The sequence below is a fragment of the Python bivittatus genome, unplaced genomic scaffold (genome assembly GCF_059951505.1).
Source record: "Python bivittatus isolate LINGU-HERP-01145 unplaced genomic scaffold, Pbiv_v1 ctg000570_np1212, whole genome shotgun sequence".
Classification (NCBI taxonomy): domain Eukaryota; kingdom Metazoa; phylum Chordata; class Lepidosauria; order Squamata; family Pythonidae; genus Python; species Python bivittatus.
This window is the reverse complement of record NW_028277097.1, coordinates 304425-328687: the sequence shown is the minus strand read 5'-3', so window position 1 is coordinate 328687 and position 24263 is coordinate 304425. Positions and strand designations below refer to the sequence as shown.

Sequence of the window (24263 nt, the reverse complement as noted above, 5' to 3'; positions counted from 1 at the left end):
GTAGGTCTTCATAGAAGTGGTCAACCTCAGCTTCTTCAGCATCAGTGGTTGGGGCATAGACTTGGATGACTGTGATATTGAATGGTTTGCCTTGGATACGCACTGAGCTCATTCTGTCGTTTTTGAGGTTGTACCCCATTACTGCCTTTCCGACTCTCTTATTGACTATGAGTGCAACTCCATTTCTTCTAAGGGTTTCTTGCCCACAGTAGTAGATATAATGGTCACCCAAATTAAATTCACCCATTCCCGTCCATTTCAGTTCGCTGATTCCCAAGATGTCGATGTTCAGTCTTGTCATCTCATGTTTGACCACATCCAGCTTGCCTTGGTTCATAGATCTTACATTCCAGGTACCTATACAATATTGTTCTTTACAGCATCGGACCTTCTTTTCGCTTCCAGATACATCCACAGCTGAATGTCCTTTCGGCTTTGGCCCAGCCGCTTCACTCTTTCTGGCACTACTTGGAATTGCCCTCCGCTCTTCCCCAGTAGCATATTGGACACCTTCCGACCTGAGGGGCTCATCTTCCGGCATCATATCTTTTAGCCTTTTGACATTGTCTGGAGAAGGAAATGGCCCTCTCCTACATCTATTAATTAAAGGCCACTTCAAAAAGGAAACTTTTAAAATTATGGTCTGAAAGAATTACTGGGACCACATTCCAGTTTTTGGACCATGGGGCCAAAGACCTAGTAGGTAGGGCAAAATATGATTCTTATTGGCTTTAAAATATATAGTAGAGTCTCCTAGATATGGTTTCCAGCCACCCTGATTCTCTTTCTTGTGTGAGGGTGGCCAATGCTAGTTCACCTTATGGAAAATTAGTATTTTATGACTGGGAATGCCCACCACAGAGCCATTTTATGGGTAGGCAAGTTTCCCATGGTAGCCATTTTGTGAATACATCCATTGTATGTTTTTAAAAATTTATATATGCTCTAGTCCAAAAAGATTACCTGCTCTCTTTGAGGTTGTCTGTCAGAAAGCGTGAGTGTTTGCCTTGTTTTTTCAAAGATATGTACCTCTTCAAATAGGGTGGTAAGATTTGTGGCAAAAGATATACTTTGGGAACAAAATGTTTTAGGTTCAGTCATGGACTTCTCTGCATAGGAGAGGATGCTCTAGAGCAGTTTCTCAACCTCAGCAACTTTAAGATGTGTAGACTTCAACTCCCAGAATTCCCCAAGTCAGCATGTGTCAGGGAGTCAGCTGGGTCAGTCTGGGTTTCTAGACAGTTGGAATCTTGAAGTTGAGGTAGGACAGTGCGTGCTTCCTTGCTTCTCCTTCTGGAGCAATTTGCTGCTGTGGGTTTTGGCATCTCTTTGCTGCTCTCTTGACTGGAAATTTGTGTACTTGCTAGATGAGATTACAGTAAACAATACATTCTTCTAAAGTAAAAAAGAATAATGGTCAGAATTAAAAGATTCCCTGCATTATTTATGGCAAATTTGGCTTTTCTGGTCGTCAGCATTTCTTCTTCCTTATGGTAATTATTGGAGCTGCTTGGAAGCTACTCTATTCCTGAGAACACCTTGAGGTGTTCTGTGATCCCATTTATATGCTTTAATTCAAGCAGTGGAGTTGTTTTTACCTCAAATTATGGTTGAGGTAAAAAATAGTATTTGTTTTCTGTTAAATCGCATCAAACTTCGTGACTAGTGGAGTTGCCATGAATTTTTCTGACAAGTCTCCCCACTGTAGAAGATGGAAGCAATCTTTACTGATTTTCCTTGCCTTCTCACTCACCCATTCCCTGCCCCAAATCTAATCAAGCATGAAAGTTGATAAGGAGCTGAAAGAGAGATGGATCTGTGTATGTGTGGTGTGTGTGTGTGTGTGTGTGTGTGTGTGTTTTCTTCCTTATAATCACTGAGAGGAGCCTCTCATAAATTGAAGATTTTTCCATGAGTAGTAGTAGTTTTTCTTTTTTCTTTTTGCAAAGATGATATTAAAAAAATCCAAGCCACTGAGTTCTGAAGTCATATCAAAATGTTATTTTCTATTTTTTTAAGTAATGAGTACACGTAATTGAAAAAATATTAACTTATTGTTGAAATGTTATATATTAAACAATTATACTTAAGTCTACATTCAGAAGACAGTTTTGCTTTTATTAAGTGTATACTATACTTGAGAGATAATTCTTTGTTGAAGCCTATTGGAGAAATGGATTGGGGTCTTATTGACAATAGAGAACTATATTCACTCCAGAAGTGAGTCCATGTGTCATTATCAAGCTAAGGTTCTTTATTTATTTATTTTTTCACCATTTGGTTTCCATTTTAATTTGTCTTGAATTGCATAATATTGATATACATTTGCAAACAAAGCACTCCCAAAGTTACTTGTACTGATTTATTTGCAATCTAATCTTTGGTATAAGAGTTACTTGGCACTATGACTGAATTTATCAGAAATGCATTTTAATGCATAGCTGTGGTCTCAAACAAACCTACACAGAAATCCTTTAAAAAAAAGATTAAATGGGCAGAGAAAAAATGATACAAAATATCTTATGTTCACAAACTGGATCCTAATGATCTTTGTTGATCTTCATGTTGTTGTTGTTTTTTAAGAACTCTACCAGCCATAAGTTTTCTTAGTATGCTACGTCATCATGGGTATTCAGATGCCACACCAAGAAGGAGATAGACAAACATATTTGAGTGCTTTTTCCCCACACAAACAGTAACATATAAAGACATTCTACAGGTAGTCCTCATTCAGCGACCACTTGAAATTACGTTGATGCTGAATGAGGAGACTTACAACCAGTCCTCATAGCTGTGGCTATCACAGCATCCCCACGATCACATGATTGCAATTCAGGCACTTGGCAAATGGCTTGTAATTATGACAGTCAAATGATTGCCATTAGCAACCTTCATTGCTGGCCTCCAACAAGCAAAGTCAATGGGGAAGCTGGCAGGAGGTCACAAATAGTGATCACTAACAACCATGCAGGATTCACCCGCTGATGGCAACTGGAACTGCCAGAACTGCATCTTAAGTTGGCACTGTCATGTGATGTTACATTTTACAACTGGGTCGTTTAGTGACAGAGTTCCTGGTCCCAGTTACTGTCATTAACCAAGGACTGCCTGTATAGGAAATGGATGTCCATCATGGAACTATTGGGCTAAAACAATACTATTCCAGCAAACTAATTCTCTGCATGAAAGTAGTTTCTTTCCTAACAAGAAACTTTCAAATGTGCAACATGCCTTATGGCAGCATATGTTCTTGAAACAGTAATAGTTCCACAACAAGTGTTTGATAGCTCTGCTGGGTGTAAAGCTTTTGGTTTGAGAAACAGTGGCAAGTTGTAACAGAATAAGTGGATCTGAAAGCCCATGAAAAGTGACTGTGCGATAGTAAATAGTAAAAGTTTCATAGGATGGAAGTACTAAGATGGGACACAGCCACTTCACTTCAAAAAGTTGTTTATAAAAGTCAGTTTTATATTTCTAGTTCTGTGTGCATCAAATGAATACAATCTCTCTATAGCTTCCTCCGGAGTATAGCCTTAATGCAGACTTTGTGATAGTATGTGAATAGTTCAGAAGAAAGGCATAGTTTCTTGAATAATCCCTACCCCTATTGTTTTGACATTTTTCATGTGTGAACACAGCATTGGGTTTAAAAAAAAAAAAATTAAAGACACTAAAATGTTACCAGATTCCACTGATGGAAGGTTCCAGCTAGCATTTGCTATCAACAGAGCTGGAAAATGTTATTACTATGAGGGTTCTAAAGTAATCGAGATTCAGTATTTTGGTGTATAAAGTCTGCTTCCTGTTTTTTCTGTAATCATCATCTACCACAATTACCACTTTGTGTATATGGAACTATTTATATACATAGTGTTTTTAGGTGACTTTAGTGGCTGCTGCTGAAGACCACAGTTGCTGTCTAAGATGGTGAATTCTATTTAAGTGCATTATGCTTGTCAAACTTTGCTTACTTAAAATAGCAAACACACATTTTGCTGATTTTTTAAATTATTATTTTCTTGCAATGAACAGGTTTCCACCTGAGCGGCACCGTGACTGAACCTGCCATGCAATCCGAGCCAGAAACTGTTTGCAATGTAGCTATCAGCTTTGATCGTTGCAAGATTACCTCAGTGACCTGTAGCTGTGGAAACAAAGACATATTTTACTGTGCCCATGTTGTGGCCCTTTCTTTATACCGGATCCGCAAGCCAGATCAGGTCAAACTGCATCTTCCCATTTCAGAGACTCTTTTTCAAATGAACAGAGACCAACTGCAAAAATTTGTACAGTATTTGATTACAGTGCACCATACTGAAGTTTTGCCAACTGCTCAGAAACTTGCAGATGAAATCCTTTCTCAGAATTCAGAGATCAATCAAGTTCATGGTGAGTTAGTTTTCTCTCCAGTGCTTGCTCCAGAATCCCTTTTCTTCTAGGTACTTCAGTTTAATCCTATTGATACTGTATTTCCGTAAGCTTCTTGGACTTCCTTTCATGTTCTCCCTCCAAATATGGTTAGAACAAATGACACTTTTAGCCTCTGTCAGTTTAATTAGGCAATGTGATAGAAAGCTAACTGAAAACTGGGGAAGACTGCCTATCATTGTAGAAAAGACTAGTTCCATTCATGCATTATAACTCAGTGTATGAGCAACAGTGAGCAGTGCTGTCCCTCTAAATATCATGCTGTGATGTCAAATAAAAGAGAGATGTGAAGTGAGATGGTCTGCAGAGGCCTTCAGATATACGATTATAGGCTTAGTCTTGCACTATCAGGATTTGCATGTACAGATTGGATTCAGCTTGAAAACTAAAGCTGTCAGAAATGAGTTGTATAAGGGTTGATTTCTATTGCTGTTCCAATGTGACACATGTAAAAGCGGCAAGACTTCAATCGTGCAGTCATGGCTGGTGTTCTTTTTTGACCATCCCTTGTGGGTGCCCCTGGGTATAACATACTTCCATGGAGAATAACATTGGCTCAACCACATTGACAGAAGGTATAAATGATTATGTTCTCAAATCTATTAAGGGAACCCATAAAAGCTGTCAGGAAAAGGTAATATCTACTGTTAATACATTATAGGAAGGACAGTAGAAATATTCTCTACTTGTGGGATAGTTGTTGCATAAAGAAGCATGAATTTCATTTATTTTGAATATTTTAGTGCAATGCCTAACTCAGTAAGTCTCCAGCTTGTAGATGATCACCATATTTCTGATTGAAAGTGTCTTTGGTAGAAGAGTACTTGCATGACAGGAATTTTCAACTTGCAGAATGAATGAGGGAACTGCCAGCCCTCAAATCATTTAGGAAGGTGACATGAGGAATGGGGTATAGATATTCAGGAATTCATATCTGTAAGTGGGAGAGGAATATAGGCCCCAAGAAAGGGGAAACTTGTTATTTGGTGTAGTCATTCCTACTGAGGGAATTTGGACAGGCAACTTGTTATTCATCTGAATAGGATGTCAGGGTGTAGTTTTTATACTACTTATCTTACCATCAAAATAAACTAGAGATTTAAGCAAGCAAGCAACTGTTGCTTAAAATGTTTAATCCCTGACATCTGCAAACCGGAGGAGTTAGCATTTGAATTCATGTATTCTGCAAGCTAAGTTAGACAATATAGTAGTGTCCAATCTTCTGGCAAATTAGTGTATATAAATTGCTCACTGCATGGAGCAACTGCAAGCCTGAGGGAGTGCGCTTTAAAAACCACTTGATGAGATGCTCCTTTGAATGCTTTGCCCAATCCTACAATTTTGCTGTCCTCCAGTAATCAGGGACATCACCATTCTCAAAGACAATGCATAAAAGTTTGGGCAGACCATCAGCAAGTCCTTTTGGTAGCCAAGAATGCAATTTATTTGACCTGAAAATTTCAACTGATATGAAGTAAATAGATATTCTCTAGCCATGTTTCTGTCAGTCTTAAGCTTCAGTCCTGTTTTTACAAGATTTGAGTGTCCATTTAATGTTTCAGATGTACTATATGAAAAATTACATGTGATAATTCCAATTTGGCTCTTCTCTCTCCGCTACACTGCTGCATCCCTGTAATTTCTAGCAAGGCAGGATTTTGAGGGGAGGACAAGACTTCTTTGCCAATATGAATATTTGGTTATAAATAGGAAGTTGGCAGTTTGTGGTTAGCACTGGCATGAACCATGCTAGTAGATATCCTTGGAAATGCCTACAGATTTGATCAAAGATAAAATGTCAGAACGCATACAGATTTGACGAAAGAGAAAATTCCAGTTTCATGTAATGTTAACTGATCACCCAAAAGTGAATTATTTACTTCTACAGAATTATAAAATTATAGACTTGAAAGATGCCATTTAAGCTATCAAATCCAAACCCTTGCATCTCAGATGATGGCTCTTTAGCCTTCAGTTGAACATATCCAAGAAATGGGAGCTCATCTATCCCCAGATAATTTACTCTGTTGTTACTAGAACAATACTTTTTCTAACCGTTAGAGCACCAATATTCAGCTAGAATCTTCTTCCCGTAACTGTATTCTGTGTCCTGCACTCTGGAAATGAGAGAGAACAGGACTCAACCTTCTACTAGGTGACATCCTTTCAGGCATTTAAAGAGTGTTTTCATATCCCCTCAGCTGTCTTTTCTCAAGGCTATACATACCAAGTTCCTTTAGTTTCTTTCCATAGGACTTATTTCATTGTCTCTTGATCATATTTGTTGTCCTTTTCTGACACTGCTCCAATTTCTTTGAATCCTTCTGAAAGAATGCTGGCCTGAACCGGACACATTATTTGAAGTGGAGTCTGACTGAAACAGAATAGAATTGAATGATTACTGCCTATGGTTTGGAAATTATGTTTCTATTGATGCAGCCTAAAATTGCATTGGACTTTTTTGCAGCCACCTCGCACTGGCAGCTCATACTCAGTTTCTAATCAACTACTGTTTCAATATACTTTTTGCAGGTACTGTTACAAAGCCAGATATTTCCCCATCCTGTACCTGTGCGTTTGACTTTTATGAAAATGTATTCTGTTAAATTCTGTTACTTTCAGCCCATTTGTATAGCCTGTCAAGGTCATTTTGAATTTCATTTCTGTTTTTTAAACTGTTAGCTATATTAATTTAGTATTATCTATAGATTTGATTAACATTTCTTCCTTCTCCTCTTGATCCAAATCCTCAATGAAGGTATTGAAGAATAAAGAACTAAGGACTGATTCTTGTGGCAACCCATTTGATACCTCTGTCCAGTTTAATACGGAACCACTCAAAACCTTTTTAGTAAGATTTTTGAGTCAACTATATATCCAGTTAATTGTCATGCCATCCAATTTACACATAACTACCTGCCAATCAACAGAATCCACTGGAGTTGGGCAGCCAATAAATTTAAATAAATAAATCTATCATGGGATATTTTGTCAAATGTGTTGCTGTAGTCAAGTTATGTTATGTGTACTGCATTCCCATAGTCTATTAAGGAAGTTACCCAATCAAAAAATGAGATAAGATTAGCCTGGGAAAGATTTGTTCTCAAGAAGTCCGTGCTGTCTTCTGGTTATTATTATATTATTTTCAAGGTGCTTATGGATAGATTTCCTTGTGATCTGTTCTAGAATCTTCCTAGGTATGATCACACTAATTTTTCTAATTTGCTAGATCTTCCCTTTCCCCCTTTTTGAAGATATCCAGTCATTGGGCACTTCATCTCCTCTCCAGGGTTTCTCAAAGATAATACATAAGGGGTTGGGCAGATCATCAATTAGTTCTTTCAGCAACCCAGGATGAAATTAATTTGGTCATGGAAATTTAAACTCATTCAGAGTAAAGAGGTAATACCTGACCAGGTTTCTCCCAGTTTCAGACTTCAGTTCTGCCCAAAATTTCTTGGTGGTGCTAACATAGTCTTGTGTTGGAGAGGACTGAATCAAAATAGTTGAATACATCTGTGTTTCTTTGCTGCCTATTAATATTTTACAGTGTTCTTTTGACTGCTAGTATACTGATTCTTTTCATTTGCCTTATATAAAGGCATATAAAAAAGGTCTCTTTTTTTCCCCTTAACATCCTTTCAGTTCATTCTGAGTTCTTACTTTCCTGACACTGCCTCTGCTGCTCTGGACTACCTGTTTATACTCTTCCTTTGTGATCTATTCCTATATGCGTTTCCTATACTGTATGTATCCTTTCTTGCTTTCCGATCTTCAGTTTTGTGTGTGTGTGTGTGTGTGTGTGTCTAAATTGGATTCCTTTGGTGTCATTTTTTTCTCTCATTAGAATTCTTTGATATATATATATATTTTTTTACTCTAATACCTTTTTCATATAGGAACCTGCACCCATCTTGAGCTTCTTTTCCTATTGGCTTCTGCTGCCATGGGATCTTACCAACTCAGAGCAGGGCTTGTTTGAATTTGCTTCTTTGAAGTCAAAGATCTGTGTTTGACTATGGTTAGTTCACTTAAAATCAAGAGCTCCAGTGTTATATGATGACCTTCAATCAATCTTGAAGTCTGTCTCCTCCTCTACTGTGACCTCAGTAGGTAGATGTAAGCAAGTCATAATGGAAAGCTCAAAACCTCATAACATCTTGCCTTGCTTGTTAAAAGTATCCATTTACAAACTATGAAAGCACAACAGTCTCAGAGCTACAAAGCTAGCCAGTAAGCATGTGAGGGATAACTAATATTTTCCATTGTATATCAAGTATTATTAGTTGTCTTAAGGCAGAGGTTAAGAGTGTGTGCTCACTGTTTAACTTTGAGGAAACATTTGTTCCCTTGTGGCTAGGATGGATAGCTTAGAGAAGCTGAGAAAATCAGGGAAGTATGAAGATGATATTTTCAGGATTATTGCCAGCTCTTCAGCTGTTTTAAGATTTCCTGTAGATAACCTGGCTGGCCTGGTTGTAACTGCAGGTGTGTTGACTAGATTGTTGATGTTGTCTAGCCAAACTTTTCTGTCACAGCCTCTTGGCATTAATTCTCCCATTTCCGAAATGTACGTTATAATTCAAACCATTTGAAATTCATTATTGCTTAAAATCATGGAACACTCATTCTTTACCTAGGAGAGAAATCATGAAGGACTTATCAGCTTGATACTTCCTATAATAAAAGCACATGTATCTTAGCTAAATATTGATACCACTTACTTTTTCTGGGATTTTCTGTAACTGTTCTCCTGCATTTTAATACCTACCAACATTTTAGATCTAATGAACTAAATGCAGCGGAACAATTTTCTAGAATGTTACATTTCCAGTATGAGCATGCAAAACATATAGAAGTGAAAACAGCCCTAAGTTGAATGGTCTTGAGTGTATTGCAAATGGTCCCACCTTGGAATGACCTTTTTGAGACTGGACCATTTTGTGTACTTGCTATGGCCTGTCTTGAGATTTTGCCAATGGAATTAGAAATATCAAGATTAAGCACTGCTTAATTGTAGACCTCTGCCAAAAAAATAATTAAAAGTGTTGTTCTCAGATAGTAAAATGTTGCCCCTCCCTGTTTTATAAAGAGTAATACCCTTTTAAGGAAGGCATTCACTTCAGAGGCAAAATAAATTACAGAAAGTGTCATGTCCTACTTTTGCCTGCTTTATTTTTTATTCAATTTTTAAAAATATGTTAACCTGTTTATTTTATTTAACATTTTAAATTTTCTGTTGATTTTAAATGGTGTAAACCATCTTGAATGATAGATACGCATTATTTGTTTCCTTGCATACTGTTGTAATTCTGAAGGATTTCCAGTGGTTAACCACAAAATTAAAACTCCCTGATTAAAAACAAATACATTTATGTAAACAAAAACAGTAAAATAAAACATCTATGGTAAATAATGCAAAACAACATAATAACAGTAAAGGTCCTAGAACAATAGCCACAGACAATGCCACTCTGTTATTGTCCAAATGTTTTTGGGAAAAACTTGATTTAACCACTTTCCAGAAAGCTAATATATTGGGAGCCGATTTAACTCATGTAGGAAGGCCATTCTACAAAGTAGAGACTATCATTGAAAACAACTGTTTCTCAGACCCAACTTCCCTCACTCACAAAATTGGCAAACCACAAGTAGTTTTTCTTGAGAGGCATGTATTGGGTGGCTCAATTCTGGTTGGAAAAAGCAGTCTGGTAGGTACTTGGGAGCCAACCACATAAGGCTGTGCAGGTTAATACCAGTACTTTAAACTGCACCTGAAATGTACCTCTGCATGGCCTGTAATTTTAGCATTAGATGATTTTGGCCAACAAATGGGCTGCTGCATTTTATTACCAACTGCAGTTTCTGAGTGGTCTTCAAAGGCAAGAATAGATTGCATATATTGAATACATTGCAAGAATCCAGAGAGTGATAAGGATGTGAGTTACTCTTGCAAGTTCCTCCCACTCCAAATAGAACCATATCTGGCACCCCACTAAAACTGAGCAAAGGTCTGCCTAGCCATAACCTTCATCTGCGCAGCAGATTCAAGAGGACTGCCCTGTTAATTCTGGATAGGGGAAGGGTCTCCTGTTCAGAGTTAATACCTGAAAAGTCAGAGAACCTCTCTGTATAAAACGTACCTCCATATTGCTAATGTTCAACCTTCTTTTGTCCCATCCAAATCCCAATAGTGTTCAGACATTGTGGTCAAGATTTCCACAGTATCTCCACCTTGGCCAATTAAATGTCATCAGTACCTTACTCCAAATTGCCAGATGACCTCTCCCAACAGTTTCATGTTCAAGAGAAAGATGGAGTGGACCAAACCTCCCCTTCCCCCCCCTCCCCTGATTGCCCGGTAATGAAGGAGCAATGCCAATATAAAACAGTGCCTGCAACCTTCATAATGTCTCTACAAGGATACCATACATGCCATTGAGAGATCTGATAGAACAGGAAGGATATATTACCCCCTCCACATCCTGACATAGCTCACTGACCAGAGTAACCAGTACTGTTTTGGTTCCATGTCTGGGCCTGATTCCAGACTGAAAAGGCTCCAGGTAATCTGCTTTCTTGAGGGTGCTGCAATTGATCCCCACCATCTTCTCAACAGCCTTCTTTAAAAACAGAAATTGGAGATTGGATGATAGTTATTCAGTGCAGCTGGATCCAGAAAATGCCTCTTGAAGAAGAAGCATATCACAGTCTCCTTCAAGTTGGGGATTGGATGTCCTCCCCTATATGGCATTGACTGTTTTCCTGATCCAGCAAGTCACACCTCTTCTGCCTCAAAGAAGGGGTATGGATTTTACCTGAAGGTAGCATGATAGAGAGTACCCTGTGTACCATATCAGAATCCTCAGGCTGAAATATGTCCCAGATAATAAAAAAAAGACATTGCCCCAGTCATCACTTCAGATCCTGCCCATGAAGAGTCAAGACTTGGGGGAATCTGAGTGATTTTACTGGTAAGCTGCTGTGCAAGAAATTCAATGTAGCTCTCCTATTCCTCCTGAAAAGTGAGTTGGCCACCTGATTGACTAGCCATCTACAATACATAGGGAGGAAGAGAGAGAGGGAGGAAGGATAGAAGTGGCATTGTGGCAATGTTTGCTTATATATTTATATATTTAAAGGATTTGTATGGCCGCCTATCTTAGAGCACAACTGTGGATGGTTCACAACAATAATGAAGCTAAAAACCATAAAACTAAAAACCAAAAGCTAAAAAAAACACCCTGGTCCCTCAGTCATCTCTTAGGTTGCCCCAACAACCATCTATAGGCTCCCTTCACTCTACTGCAGTGCCTGGGTAAAGAGCTAGGTCTTGGTGGCCTCTGGAAGGCCAAAATAGTGGGGGACTGCCAGATCTCTAGGGGGAAGGAGTTCCACAAGCTATGGAAATGGTTAGAGTTTTTTCTCAGACTTAACTTCAGAAGCTGACGACTGAGCATGGAATCTCTGTGCAAAGCACACATTTTGCCAGTGAGTAATGATACCCATTGCTAAGCACATAGAGGGCTACTGCTCATATTTTCTTTTAGCTACTGACATCATGATCTAAAGCTTTGTGTGCACAGGTTCTTTTAAAGTGCTAAATATGCACAGAATTCTGCCGTATCAGTGCTTAATGTCAGTGCATATATAACAGATATAATTATATCTATTATAACTATATATAATTTTATATTATAAATATAATTTTATAATTTATATTTATAATTTATAATATAATTTATAAATATAAATTATAATTAAATAATTATAAATACAATTATATATAATAGATATTAATGTCAGTGTATATATCATATATAAAACCAGTCACTCTCAGCCCAACTCACCTCATAGGGTTGTTGTGAGGAAAATAGGAAGAGGAAGGAGTATTGGTGTATTTGTATATGAAAAAAAAAGGCAGGATAAAAATCTTTAAAAAAAAGGGTGCAATCAAATGAATCATCAATAATTGTTATTTTAGGTGGGAACAACTGGATCCTCATGCACCAGTAAAAAGATTTAATTTATAGCTTTTGTTTCTACTGTGTAGGTGCCCCTGACCCTACAGCAGGAGCCAGTATAGATGATGAAAACTGCTGGCATTTGGATGAAGAACAAGTTCAGGAACAAGTTAAACTCTTTCTTTCCCAAGGTGGATACCATGGATCAGGGAAACAGCTCAATTTGCTTTTTGCAAAGGTATGTGAGAAGAGATATTTTTTCATCATGAGAAGAATGCTTTTTCACCCTTCACTCTTATAATCATGTTGGCTTCAAGTTGTTTAGCACCTTAGTAATGTTCCTACTCCTTTCCTTCAGCTGGTATCATCTGGATTTCTCGGGCTATATCTTTCAGAATTCTCAGCCAGCATTCTGAGAGTTTATAGTTCAACACATTTGGAATATTCTAAGGTACAGCAGAAGGACTAGTTGATTTTAGGAGTAAACAGTTTCTTTGCAAAAAATACAGATCAACCTGCCCCCAAAAGTAGTTTTAACTGTCATTGATGTGGTATTGTAATGGTAAGCGCCCTCCCCTCCCCCTGAGATAAAAGGACTTTCAAAATACAAAGAAAAGTAAGTATGATATCTTTTTATAATTCAGGGTCATGTGATATATCTTACTGTTTTAAACATTTTGGAAAATCTGTGCTGCTGTGGGAAGATGGCTACTTAATTTAAGGAATGGTAGAACAATGTGTAAGGAGATTTGTAAGGCAAGGCCTTTGCTTTGCAAACAGTTCTGTTGCTTCCTTGGGCAGTGGCATGGAATCTGTAGTAGAGTCTTAGGGCTGAATGACAGCATTTGGCTGATCTGATTGTGTAGTTCCATGCTTTTCTTATCAGATTTATACACACACTGCACTGAGAATTAGAAGGGTAAAACAAACTGAAACTTGTGGTAAAAAATTAAAATGTTTGTAATCAGAGGTAGCGTTATGATTGATATGGTCCAAAGTGAAATGTTGAAAACCAAACTGAAGAAAAAAGTATGAATATAAAACTAGAGCTGGTTCATTGTAAAGAAGTAGTTAAAAAATGTCAGAATAATGCCTTATCAAACCTGATGCTTTCAAATCAGTATGTGCCTTACAAGTAAAACAGGCGCCTTTAGCATCAAACATGAAACAGCCAACCTGCTAAGGTTTCTAATAATTTTATTGATAAAATCATAAGATAAGAATCCAGTGCTTTATAATTGAAATACTATAGTCAGTCTATGGGATGACTATAGGTTTTGTGCCTCTCCAATGTTTTATAATGCTGGTGGTTCTGCTGGCTTGCATTTCTCCTTAAATTTGTTCTTTGAAAGATCAGTAAAAACTTTGCTGTCCATAGCATATAAATTTGGGTGGAAGAAAGGAAGTGTTTTAAGCATTTATTTTAGTAAGAGTGTGTGTGAATTTTCTTTCCAAAGTGCTTCTAAGAACCTTGGGCTACAGAATAGACTCCTCATGCTGAAGGAGTGCAAAGCATACTGCTGTGTTCTGCAAAGAATTATTCTTGCAACATGGTTCTTTTGAGCTACCATGAAAAGTGTAAATTTTCTCCAACACTGTGGGGATTTTTCAAGTTAGTTTATTACTCTTTTGGATATATACTGAATTCATATCCACATATGAATTTGCTAATATATTATAATCCATGCAGTCTAATTGCACAAGGGAAAAAACAGGTATGCAAGAGCTGTGCCTTGCTTGTTCCCTTTATTGCAGATTTTCATAAGTATAGCTTCCTATTAGAATTAAAACTATTATCAACTCCTCCTGTCCTGTGAATTAACTCTGTATTTGGTGATGTGGCCCACAGATTGTACAGTCCCATTATCCCATTCTTGGCATTGTCTACCATCATGTTCATATTTTCCTTCCCCCTTCCCTTCCCTCAAATGCCAACAAAAAGAGGAAGATCAGTTTGAAAGCACTTACTATTTTCTCAATATTGGGCTACTCCATAATAAAAAACAACAACAACCCTGTTTCTTCACTGTATAAATACTTGCAGTTGTCCTTTACATAGCCACTTTTCAAAACATTGTGTACTTGCAACAGTTACTGTTGGTAACGAATTGGCGATATTGATTGTTCAGAAGTAATTCTTTGCTTCCATTGACATCTCCCTTGCTTCCAGCACTTCTTCGTTTAGTATATATGATTCCCATCTGTTTTTTTTTTATTGTAGTATGCTGCATCTTTTATATTGTAGGTGCGAGAGATGTTAAAGATGAGAGACTCAAACGGTGCTCGTATGCTGACACTGATAACAGAACAGTTCATGGCTGACCCACGCCTGTCACTTTGGAGACAACAAGGAACTGCAATGACAGACAAATACAGGCAGCTGTGGGATGAACTAGGTAAATCCAAATAATTTTGTGGAAGCTTTTAACAGATTTTAAAGTGAAGGAAATGTTAAGTGTTTTGAGTATCCCTGGTTCTTGTCAATAGGATTTGGATTTTGGTAATATGGCAACTTGGGTACTTGTTTTCATGGGCAAAACCAGTGCATTTTTGCTAAAGTCAAGGATGTACAGCCAAAAATAACGACTCCATGAAATGTTTAATAGTAGAAGCTGGAATATAAACATTTCCTATGTAATAAGTAATCCATTGTATTAACAAGAGCTAGATCTGCAGCTATTAATAGTAAATGTTTACCTTCATACTTATGCATGTCTTTGATTCCAAAATGTCTATGAAAGGGCATACTCCTTCACTAATCAGTTTTCAGTTGATGTGGAAAACTGTTAGTTCAAGCCCCTTCATTCATATTTTTTAATCAAGTGGGTGGTCTGTATATGCCTCAATCTAACATGTCATATTTTTGTGCCGTGCATGGGTTTCTGTTCTGTAAAGATTGGTGGTGGTGGGAGGGAGGGACCCTGACAATTGGCCTAAGCTAGGCTCATTTTCCAAATTAACCTATCACTATCCTAACCAAATGCTTTACGGCCATATGCTTATATGAGTCTGACTGTTCATTCGGGATCTTTCGTATAAAGAATGTGGTATGCACTTGTTGATTTGAGCTGGTGGTAGCAGCTGAACTTTGTACTAAAGTTTGTGCTGGGTTAAACATGGTTTTCTGTTTGAAATTTATAAGAACATAAAACAGAGCAAGCTGTGTTTTATGCCTTTTTTTTTAAGGAACGTCTTATGAGTATCTTAATCTACCTTAATGGAAACTGTAACTGAAATAAACACCACAGTTGTAATTCATACCTAGTTTTATTTCGGTGTGTTGTGTATTTTGGAATAGGAGTGCCATATTTTTATATGTCTCCAAATGAAATGAATATAACACTGAAAGTTCCAGAGGAGCAAATTACAAGCTGTAGCTATTTCAGTTTATCTTTCTCATAGACAAGCAGTCAGTAAGGGAATCCTTGCAACAAATTCCATCAGCATTCCCCTGGATGTACTATATTTAATAATGACCTTGTGTGTATTACCAGGATCTGTTGCCTGGGGTTGGGGGCATGTTTGGGCTTAGTATGTGCCAGTTTGATATTCTGTAGAGGAATTGCTTAAGAGCGGCTAGTTCAGGGAAACAGTTACTTTGCCACATATAAATTCCATGTCTTTCATCAGATGCCGAATAATCCATGCTGACTGAATCAACCTAAACTTGGATTATTGGGTCAGAGCAGGGAACAAGTGTCTTTCTGACTGAACTTACTGGGGTCTGTTGTATCATTGAGAACTCCCAAGTTAATGTCTTCAATGTTAACAAATATTTAAATTTCATAGCAGCCTCAACTCCCTGTGTTAATTAAGCACTACATAAGCATTAACAGAATAATCCTTAAATGGGGAAATCTCTGACACCTTTTGAATGGTTACATGTCACCATTAGATCCCGCTATAAGGATGTTAGACTCTACAGACTTTTTGGCTAAAGCTTTTAGAATAAGTAATTTAAGTATTAATGCAGTGATTCCTGAGTACCCTTCTCCCTTTTTGCCATAGCTCAGAAATCTACTTGGAAGTGAGGGCAAATAGACAATTAGGATAACTTATGAGAGTAACTGAACATGCATTGTAATCTACATTTAAAGGCCCGTTCTGTTCTAGGAATGGTAAAGAATAGGTGGGTTGTGATAATTTTGCAGAGAGTTCTGTGGCTTGGTTATCAGTGTAGAAAAAGTGTCTATGGTTACCTCTTCTGTTTCAATGGCTGATTTTCAGGTGTTGACATCTGAGCAGATAGAGCTGCTTGGAGCTGTTGATTGTTCTCTTTGCCCACTTACCCTATATTCAGCTTGCAGTGGGTAACTTGGCAGAAGAGGCCATTGGATTTTGTGTTGGTTAATATTAGCAATTGCCTGTTTCTCTGCAGTAGAGAATTAACAAAACCTTTTTTCAGCCCTTTTGTTCTGGGAAGTTACAAGTAAGGCTAGGCCAATTACAGAACTTCCATTTCTGGTGCATATAACTGAACAGGTAATGATGTATTGACTCCAGGCATTTCTGGATAAAGCTGATTTTTCTGGGTCAGCTTCCCACCTGATTTCAGGCCAGGGCTCATGTCTTCCATGGTGTATGTAAATATGAGCACCATTTCCCAGTGTTGCCTCTCCACCCTTCCAGGATAGTTTCAGGTTGTGTTGAAAGATGATTGCTCTGCTGCAGGAGTTATGCCAGTAGGTTTGATTTAATCTCCAGTATGCTTCTTATCTGCATAAAACCTCAGATCGAACATATAGGGAGGTTTCTCTATCAGTGACTTCCTGAGACTGGAAAAGGACTGAGAGTAAGTAACTCAGAGCACAATCCAGACAATTAATACAATATGGAAGTTCAGTTATGCCCCAAATCTTCTATTCAATCCAGGACTAAAATCCTCAAAATAATTGCTTTCTCACTACTTAGTTTCTGTTTTCCTCTTCTCATACAGTTGCCTCTGTCAAGTTCAGTTCAAACACCTGAAAGAGAAAAGAGTGGCAAATGAAGTGACCAATTTAGATTTATTAATTCTATAGTGACCTGGTTTGGAAATAAGTGAAGTTAGACTTTCTCCTAACTAAGCTAACACAACATTCCTTAATATCTGTAGGCATCAGTATATATATTCTGCTCATAGTTATTCAGTGTGATTGTGCTATATGGTTTTATGTACCTGTTACATTTTAGTTGTGAAATGGTAAGCAGTGGAAGTGCTCAAGTGAGGTTATGACTTTATTTACTCCTTTTTGACAGGGAAGTTCATGAGTTTTGCATTAAACTTTAATCCTCCAGTCTATGCATCAGTTCTTTTAGTTGTCACTAGTACTTTGAATCTACCCATTTCAGAGTATCCCTAAGGCAGATTTGACATAACACCTTTGGATGCCAGAATCTTCTCAATTTTCTCTTATATCTACTCACCTAAAGTCAAAACTATTTGAACTTCGATGTTCGAGCTTACAAGACAGTACACTTTTTAGATTTTAAAACAGAAGATTTTTTTCCTTCTGCAGATGTAGAGTGCAAGTCATTAGGCAATTTGAGCGTGTATCAAAAGTAAAATAAACCTAACTTTCATATGCAGGTTTACACCTGTTTACAGGTTAGCCCTAAAGTCAACTAGCTACTAAGCTTTCTTAAGCACATTCTCAGGTGGTAGAAATTTCCCAAGATCAGACTGGTTTCACTGCCTTTCTTCCCTTGGGAAGAGGCCACCTTTTATAAAAGGATGTCAGAGAAGAAGTGTTTCGCTTCTAGGAACAATATGTTTGCAGAAAGGCTAAAGTAACAAGATGTTAATTGAAGTTCAGCCAATGTTTGCAAGATTCCCACAGTCATGATGGCTATGAGAATACTTCTTTTGAAGATAACATTCACTTAATATGTTAATAGTGAGCAAAAGGAATCTCCAACTTAGATTCCTTTATAAGTCTAAAGAGGTTAGCTGACAGGGTGGCCTGTTAAGATCAAGGAAGAGTTGCTATTTTGACAGGAGATATTTACATTTGAAAGAATCACCAAACAAGCAGGGGAGGGGGTATTAATTATTCCTAGAATTGGCAGGGCATGTTTATATAGCAGACATGTATGTGATTTGATCAGCTTGCCCTTCTTAATAATGAGAAGTTGAGTTTGTAGATGACTTTTGGTCATGGAAGGGCTTTTCTGTGAAAACCCCAGACATGATGTCTCAGTTTTAGGAATACCCTGTCAAAGGACATATGAATTGATACAGAATTTGCTTTCATTTTTGGAACAAGTCAAAGTTAAAGTTAAAATTTAAGATGAATCTAAATTGAATTTAGATTCTAAATTCTAAAGAAATTTGATTCTTTTTACTGCTATGTAGTAGTTGTTTTATGTATAGTATACGTACATACTGTGGGATCTTTTGCAGATGATGGTTCTATTTAGATTTTTAAAAAAGAAACGAAATATATTCTACTTTTAAAGGTTGTGAAGAATTTACTACGCACCTGGAAGATAAAGTTGTTAAGATCTGCCTGGAATTGGAGGCTGGCTAGGCATGTCCTATTAATAAGACCAAGTCTGTGATTTGCAACATACTCTGAGATGCGTTTGAACATGTTAGTTCTGAGGAAGTGGGCAGAAGTTTCTGTAGTATTTGATCTACCATCTGTGGACTGGTTCTCTGCCCCTTGTGGTGGTGAAAGCTTCCAGGGTGGTAACAGGAAGCTGGATCAGAGTGGTAGCTAATGCATCCTTGAGAGAGGGACTGGTACCACTACCCTTAAAGAAGGCAGTGTTGAGCCTCTTCTTCAAGAAGCCATCAACTGACTCAGACATTTTGGACAACTACCAGCCTGACTCCAACCTCCCTTTTATGGGGAAGGTTGTTGAGAAGGTGGTGGCTCTCCAGTTATGGAAGATCCTGATGAACAGACGATGTGGATCCTTTTTGTCTGGTTTCAGACCCAAGCATGGAATTGAGATCATATTGATCTGTGGTGGGGCAGACATAGGTGGAATATAATCCTCTTGGTCATGCTGGATCTCTCAGCGTGCTTTGATACTATGTTATCCTTCTGAAATGCATGTAAGTGCTGTGAGGGGAGGTACTGTTTACAGTGGTTCTCTTTCCTGAGCAGACATTTCAAGTCAGTAGTGGCAGGAAGGGAGATGTGAACCCCTTGGCCCTTCATTATGGGATACTACATGGCTCAGCCCTTTCAGTCCTCTTTTTAATATCTACAAGAAGCCATTAGGCAAGGTCATGTTACATGTACATATACATATACTGTGGTGTGTGCTGGCTCTTGGCCAAACAAGTTCTTTCCTGGTACTTGGAAATTGTTAGGGTCAAGATGGGGAAGAACAAGCTTAAGCTCAGTCCCAGCATGACAGAGTGGCTGTGAATACAGAAGCCAGCTGAATTCAGTTATTATTTATTTATTCCATTATATTTATATAGCCACCGATCTCACAAAATGTCACTCATGTTATGTACCGTCTGTAGTTCTAGATGGGATTGCTCATAGAAGTACTTCTAATCTGAGGCTCCTCCTGGACTTTCATCTCCTGCTTGAGGAGTAGGTAGCCACTATAGCCAGAAGATCCTTTGCACAACTCTATATGGTGTATTAGTTTTGAATATTTCTGAATCAGTAGGTTTTGCTTACAATCCTTTATTCCATGGACGCCTCTCATTTGGAATGTGGCAATGTGATCTTCATGGGGCTGCTGTTGAAGACCACTTGGAAGCGATTCAGAATGCAGTACTTCTAGTAGATATGGGTATATCATGTTTCACCCCTGTAACACCTGTCCTTTGAGAGCTGCACTGGTTACCAGTTGGCTTTTGGATGCAATTCAAGGTGCTGGTTGTCATCTTTAAGGCCCTACATGCCCTACCTGGGTATCTGAAGATTGCCTAGTTACAGTGATTTCTGCCTATCTGGTAAAAACTAGAAGGGAGGGATTGCTCTAAGTCCTAACCCTCTGGATTGTTATCGTCAAGGACTTCAGAGATGGATCTCCTCTATTACTGCCCCTTCCCTGGAACAGCATACCTCCTAGGATCAGAGTGGCCCCAACTCTGCTATGTTTCTGGAAGGCTTTTAAGGCCTAACTCTTCCAAGGGGCCTCGGGGGGTGATTTGAGAGGAGTTTGTGCATTGGATGCTCTGCTGGTGGTGTTGGTGTTATATTTTGTTGGTTTTTTTATTGCATTTTTCTTTTTAAATATTTTTACTATATCTGGAGTTGTAAATCACTGAGATTTTTTTCCAATTGGAATAGCATATAAGCCTCAATCAATAAGTAAGTAAAGAAAGAATGGTTTTCATGCTAAAAGCATCATAACATAAATATGCAAAATCAATAACAGTCTGCACAATTTATGCACAATTTATACCACTTAAACAAAATATAAGTCAGCAATAATTCTAAAACATTGCATTTTAAAGCTTGGATGAACTTCTAATTAGGAAGAAGTGATTAAAGAGCTAGATCTTTAAAACCCATAGAAATATATATAGTGAGGGGGCTAATAATACAGGTTCTATACTAAGCAGAACTAAGATATTCCTGTTTCCTGTGCCTGTTGTCCTGTTGGGTCTTATGAATTGGGAAGTGAATAGGACTTTATAGGCATATATATACATATATACATACATACATATATACATTTATTTATTTATTTATTTATTTATTATAATATAATATATAGAAATATTTTGATTATTTATATATTTATTATATATATATAATTTTTATTAAAGAATTCTTTTACGAAGTTAAAAGATAAACAAGAAACAATATAAAAGAAAATGTAAGAAAGAAAGAAAAAGAAAAAGGTGTTGAAAACAACAGAAAGCAAAGAGAAAGAGAAAGAAAACAAAAAAATACTTAAAGAATTGACTTCCAATCTCCTTTACAGCAGTTATAAACATACTTGAAACTGTTTTCCTGCTTCTAAATTACATAACAGGGTTCCCTTCTCCCCATATTCAACCCTTATTAATTGGTAAATCCCAAAATCACCAGTTCTTTTTATTCATTTTCAGCAAAAAGCCCAGAAAGGGTTTCCAGTTTTTTTTAATAAACGTTGTTTTTCCATCCTCGGACTTTATAGGCTCATCTTAATGGTCAGCTGTGGATGTAAGCAGCTGCTAGATAAATTTGCTGTATGTCACTTAGATTCACCAAATCAATATTGTATGTTCTGATCACCTGGTCCAGATATACTGAATAACTTGGGCATTTTTGGCCCTCTGTAAGTATCACATTGCTGCAAGGCTTGCTTCAGAATTAAATTCTGAGTGCTACCAGATGTAGAGAAAAGTTTTGTCAGCACGTGGGATCTGTAAGTTAATTGGTGTTTTCTGCCAATTCCTGGCTGTGATAAGGAATTGGAAGCCCTTTGGCCCCTTGAAAGATACAGGGCATGAATACAATTGTCACACATCACTACCAGGACTCACACAAAAACAATTGTGTTCCTATTCAAAAGCTGAGCTATTACTATCCATTTTAAATATGAGCATTACAATTTTAAACTAAGCCCCATTTGCCCTTGAATACAATTTAGATGTCCCCTTAGCAAAAGCTAGGTGCCAAATTAAATGAAAAAAATGTCCACATGAAAAAAACCCCAGTAATGCAAAACAACCTTTTATTGCCTCTCACATGCCACAAATGAATCATTATATATGTCAACCCTAAACAAAACTATAATTGGCACAGCTACTGTTATCAAAGTAAGGTTGCTCTTGTGACAGCTTAATAAAGCTGAAACTGTTAAATTAAATTTCTGATGCTTTATCTGATAAGTGCAGTGAAGCAGAAGAATCTGTGAGACAAGTATCTATGCCTGGTAGAGTGATGGAGCCCAACAACTTGTCAACATATAGATTACGGGGCCAGATGTATGCACAGTTTCCCCCCGGTTTCTGTTTTTCATTACCCCTTCCTATCTTCTCTCCTATTTTAGCTATCATCGCACAGATCTTCTATTTCAAAACCCTCATTTCAACTCCCCCAACATTCATATAAGCAAGGGAGCTTTTTAAAATTAAAAATGTGTATCCAGCGTCAGTCAGCTGTCTAAGAATGAGTGGGAACCATTCACAACAAATGTCCTTGTGCATCTAAGACAGAAATGGATTGTTGGCCAGCTTGTGTAAAATTCTTCAGCTTTGTTTCCCATTATTGACTTGAGGTTTGTCCTTTAGAATTACTCCAGTTTTCCCAAGTTTCACAAGGAACTCAATTTATTTTTTTTCCTGCACAGAGAAAATAGAGCTCATTAGATTGCCATGGTCTTTGCAATGATTGCTCATTGATTTCCCATTATAGAAGATGGGAGACACTGTTAATAATATATAGTAGTTAGTGCTTTAGTTTCCCAGTCAATGTGGAGTTCCTGCAGAATAGAATCATGTTTAAAGATGTAACTTGGCAACAGTTTATACAATGGCCCAATTCAGGCTTACTGGGAAGCCATGCCAGACCAAAGCCAAAACAAAACAAAAAATTACACTGAACCAAACAGCATAAGCTAAAATAATAAATTAAAAATACAGGTTTGTAACTAAAATCATCAAAGTTACTGTACTGCACGTTGAAGTGTCAATCAGCAATAGCAATTGAACACAGTTTGGCAATTCTGCTGGAGGTCTCAGCTAAGAAGAGACTGTTCTCCTCTGAGCTACCATAACTATCAGTTAGTATAGGCATTTTTAGATCAGCTCGCCAAGGCATATAAAAACAGCAGTGCAAAGCACGTGTGAAACTGATTGTGTTTTCCCCAATAGGCAGGGGCAAATTCACTCTTGTACAAGACTGTTGCTGGATATTCCTTCCAACAGTGAGGACAGCAAAACATTAATTTGAGCAAGGCTAAGGACTTTCCTGGGAGTTAGGCAAAGAATATTAGCTAGAAGTTGGTATGGGAAAAAAGTATCCTTAAAAGTTCTCAAATTGCCATTGAAATTGCTATCAGCTGTATCCTTATAATTCTAAAGATAGGCCTGCTTCACCTACAATGCTAAATAGTATGTTAATGTTATATACTGAAACATGAATTTATGTACTCTCCTCTCCAACCATTTTCCAGTATAGCCATATAAAATGCTTTTTATTTCACTTTCAGTTAACCACAAGTATTTATGTTGAGACTTAGATAAACTATGGTTAAGTATTGGTTTAAGGCAGCCTGACCCCAGTTTCCATGACTTCATCCAGTATGACCAGTGGTTGTGGAATGATAGCAGTTATCACCCACAAGAGCTACATGGACCTGTTTTTAATGCTGAATTTTATGTATTTAATTGTTGCTTCTGCAAATATATTATACACACGCACACAGCCATGCTAGTCTGGAAACCTTATTTTAAAAACAATATGCTGTAAAAACTTAACAGTGGCTTCTGTTTCAAGCTGTGAATATTATTATCTTTGATATCTACTGAACTTGTTTGAATAATCTTGACTTGATAGTTATCAGTGATTTCTTACCATAAAAAACAACCATAAGAGATTCCCCCCTCCCACTTAAAATATTTTGAAAAATGAATAGATGAGCAATGTGTTGTGAGATTATGTATGTATGTATGTATGTGCTGACCATTCCTGAAGACTCTGAGCATCTAGCAGTCTGGGCGTTATATAGATTTGTTGTTCTGAGCCAAGCACACAAATAATTACAAATGCAGGGAGAGCTTAAAGCCAAAGGGGCAGAGAGCTGCTGTTCATTAAAGAGTACTAATCTCATTTTTGCTGAGCTGTATTCATGGTAGGGATCCATAGCCAATCTTGGTTCTTTGTTATAATCATATCTAGAAGTATATGTTGTCAAATAACAATGTGCCACATCGACTGCATACTCTACTTATATAGAGAGGTCTTAAAGGTGACCTTAGCTTGG

The 24263-nt window shown here is 37.5% G+C and overlaps 1 protein-coding gene across 1 annotated transcript in view; it reads left to right on the top strand.

Moving 5' to 3' along the window:
- The window catches only part of ZSWIM6 (zinc finger SWIM-type containing 6), a 102089-nt gene that overhangs the window by 39197 nt on the left and 38629 nt on the right, over positions 1-24263 (top strand). Inside the window, exons 2-4 of the mRNA XM_088152733.1 lie at positions 4033-4389; positions 12482-12630; positions 14638-14788. Coding sequence (XP_088008859.1) covers positions 4033-4389; positions 12482-12630; positions 14638-14788 — 657 coding nt within the window. The remainder of the gene's footprint in view (positions 1-4032; positions 4390-12481; positions 12631-14637; positions 14789-24263) is intronic.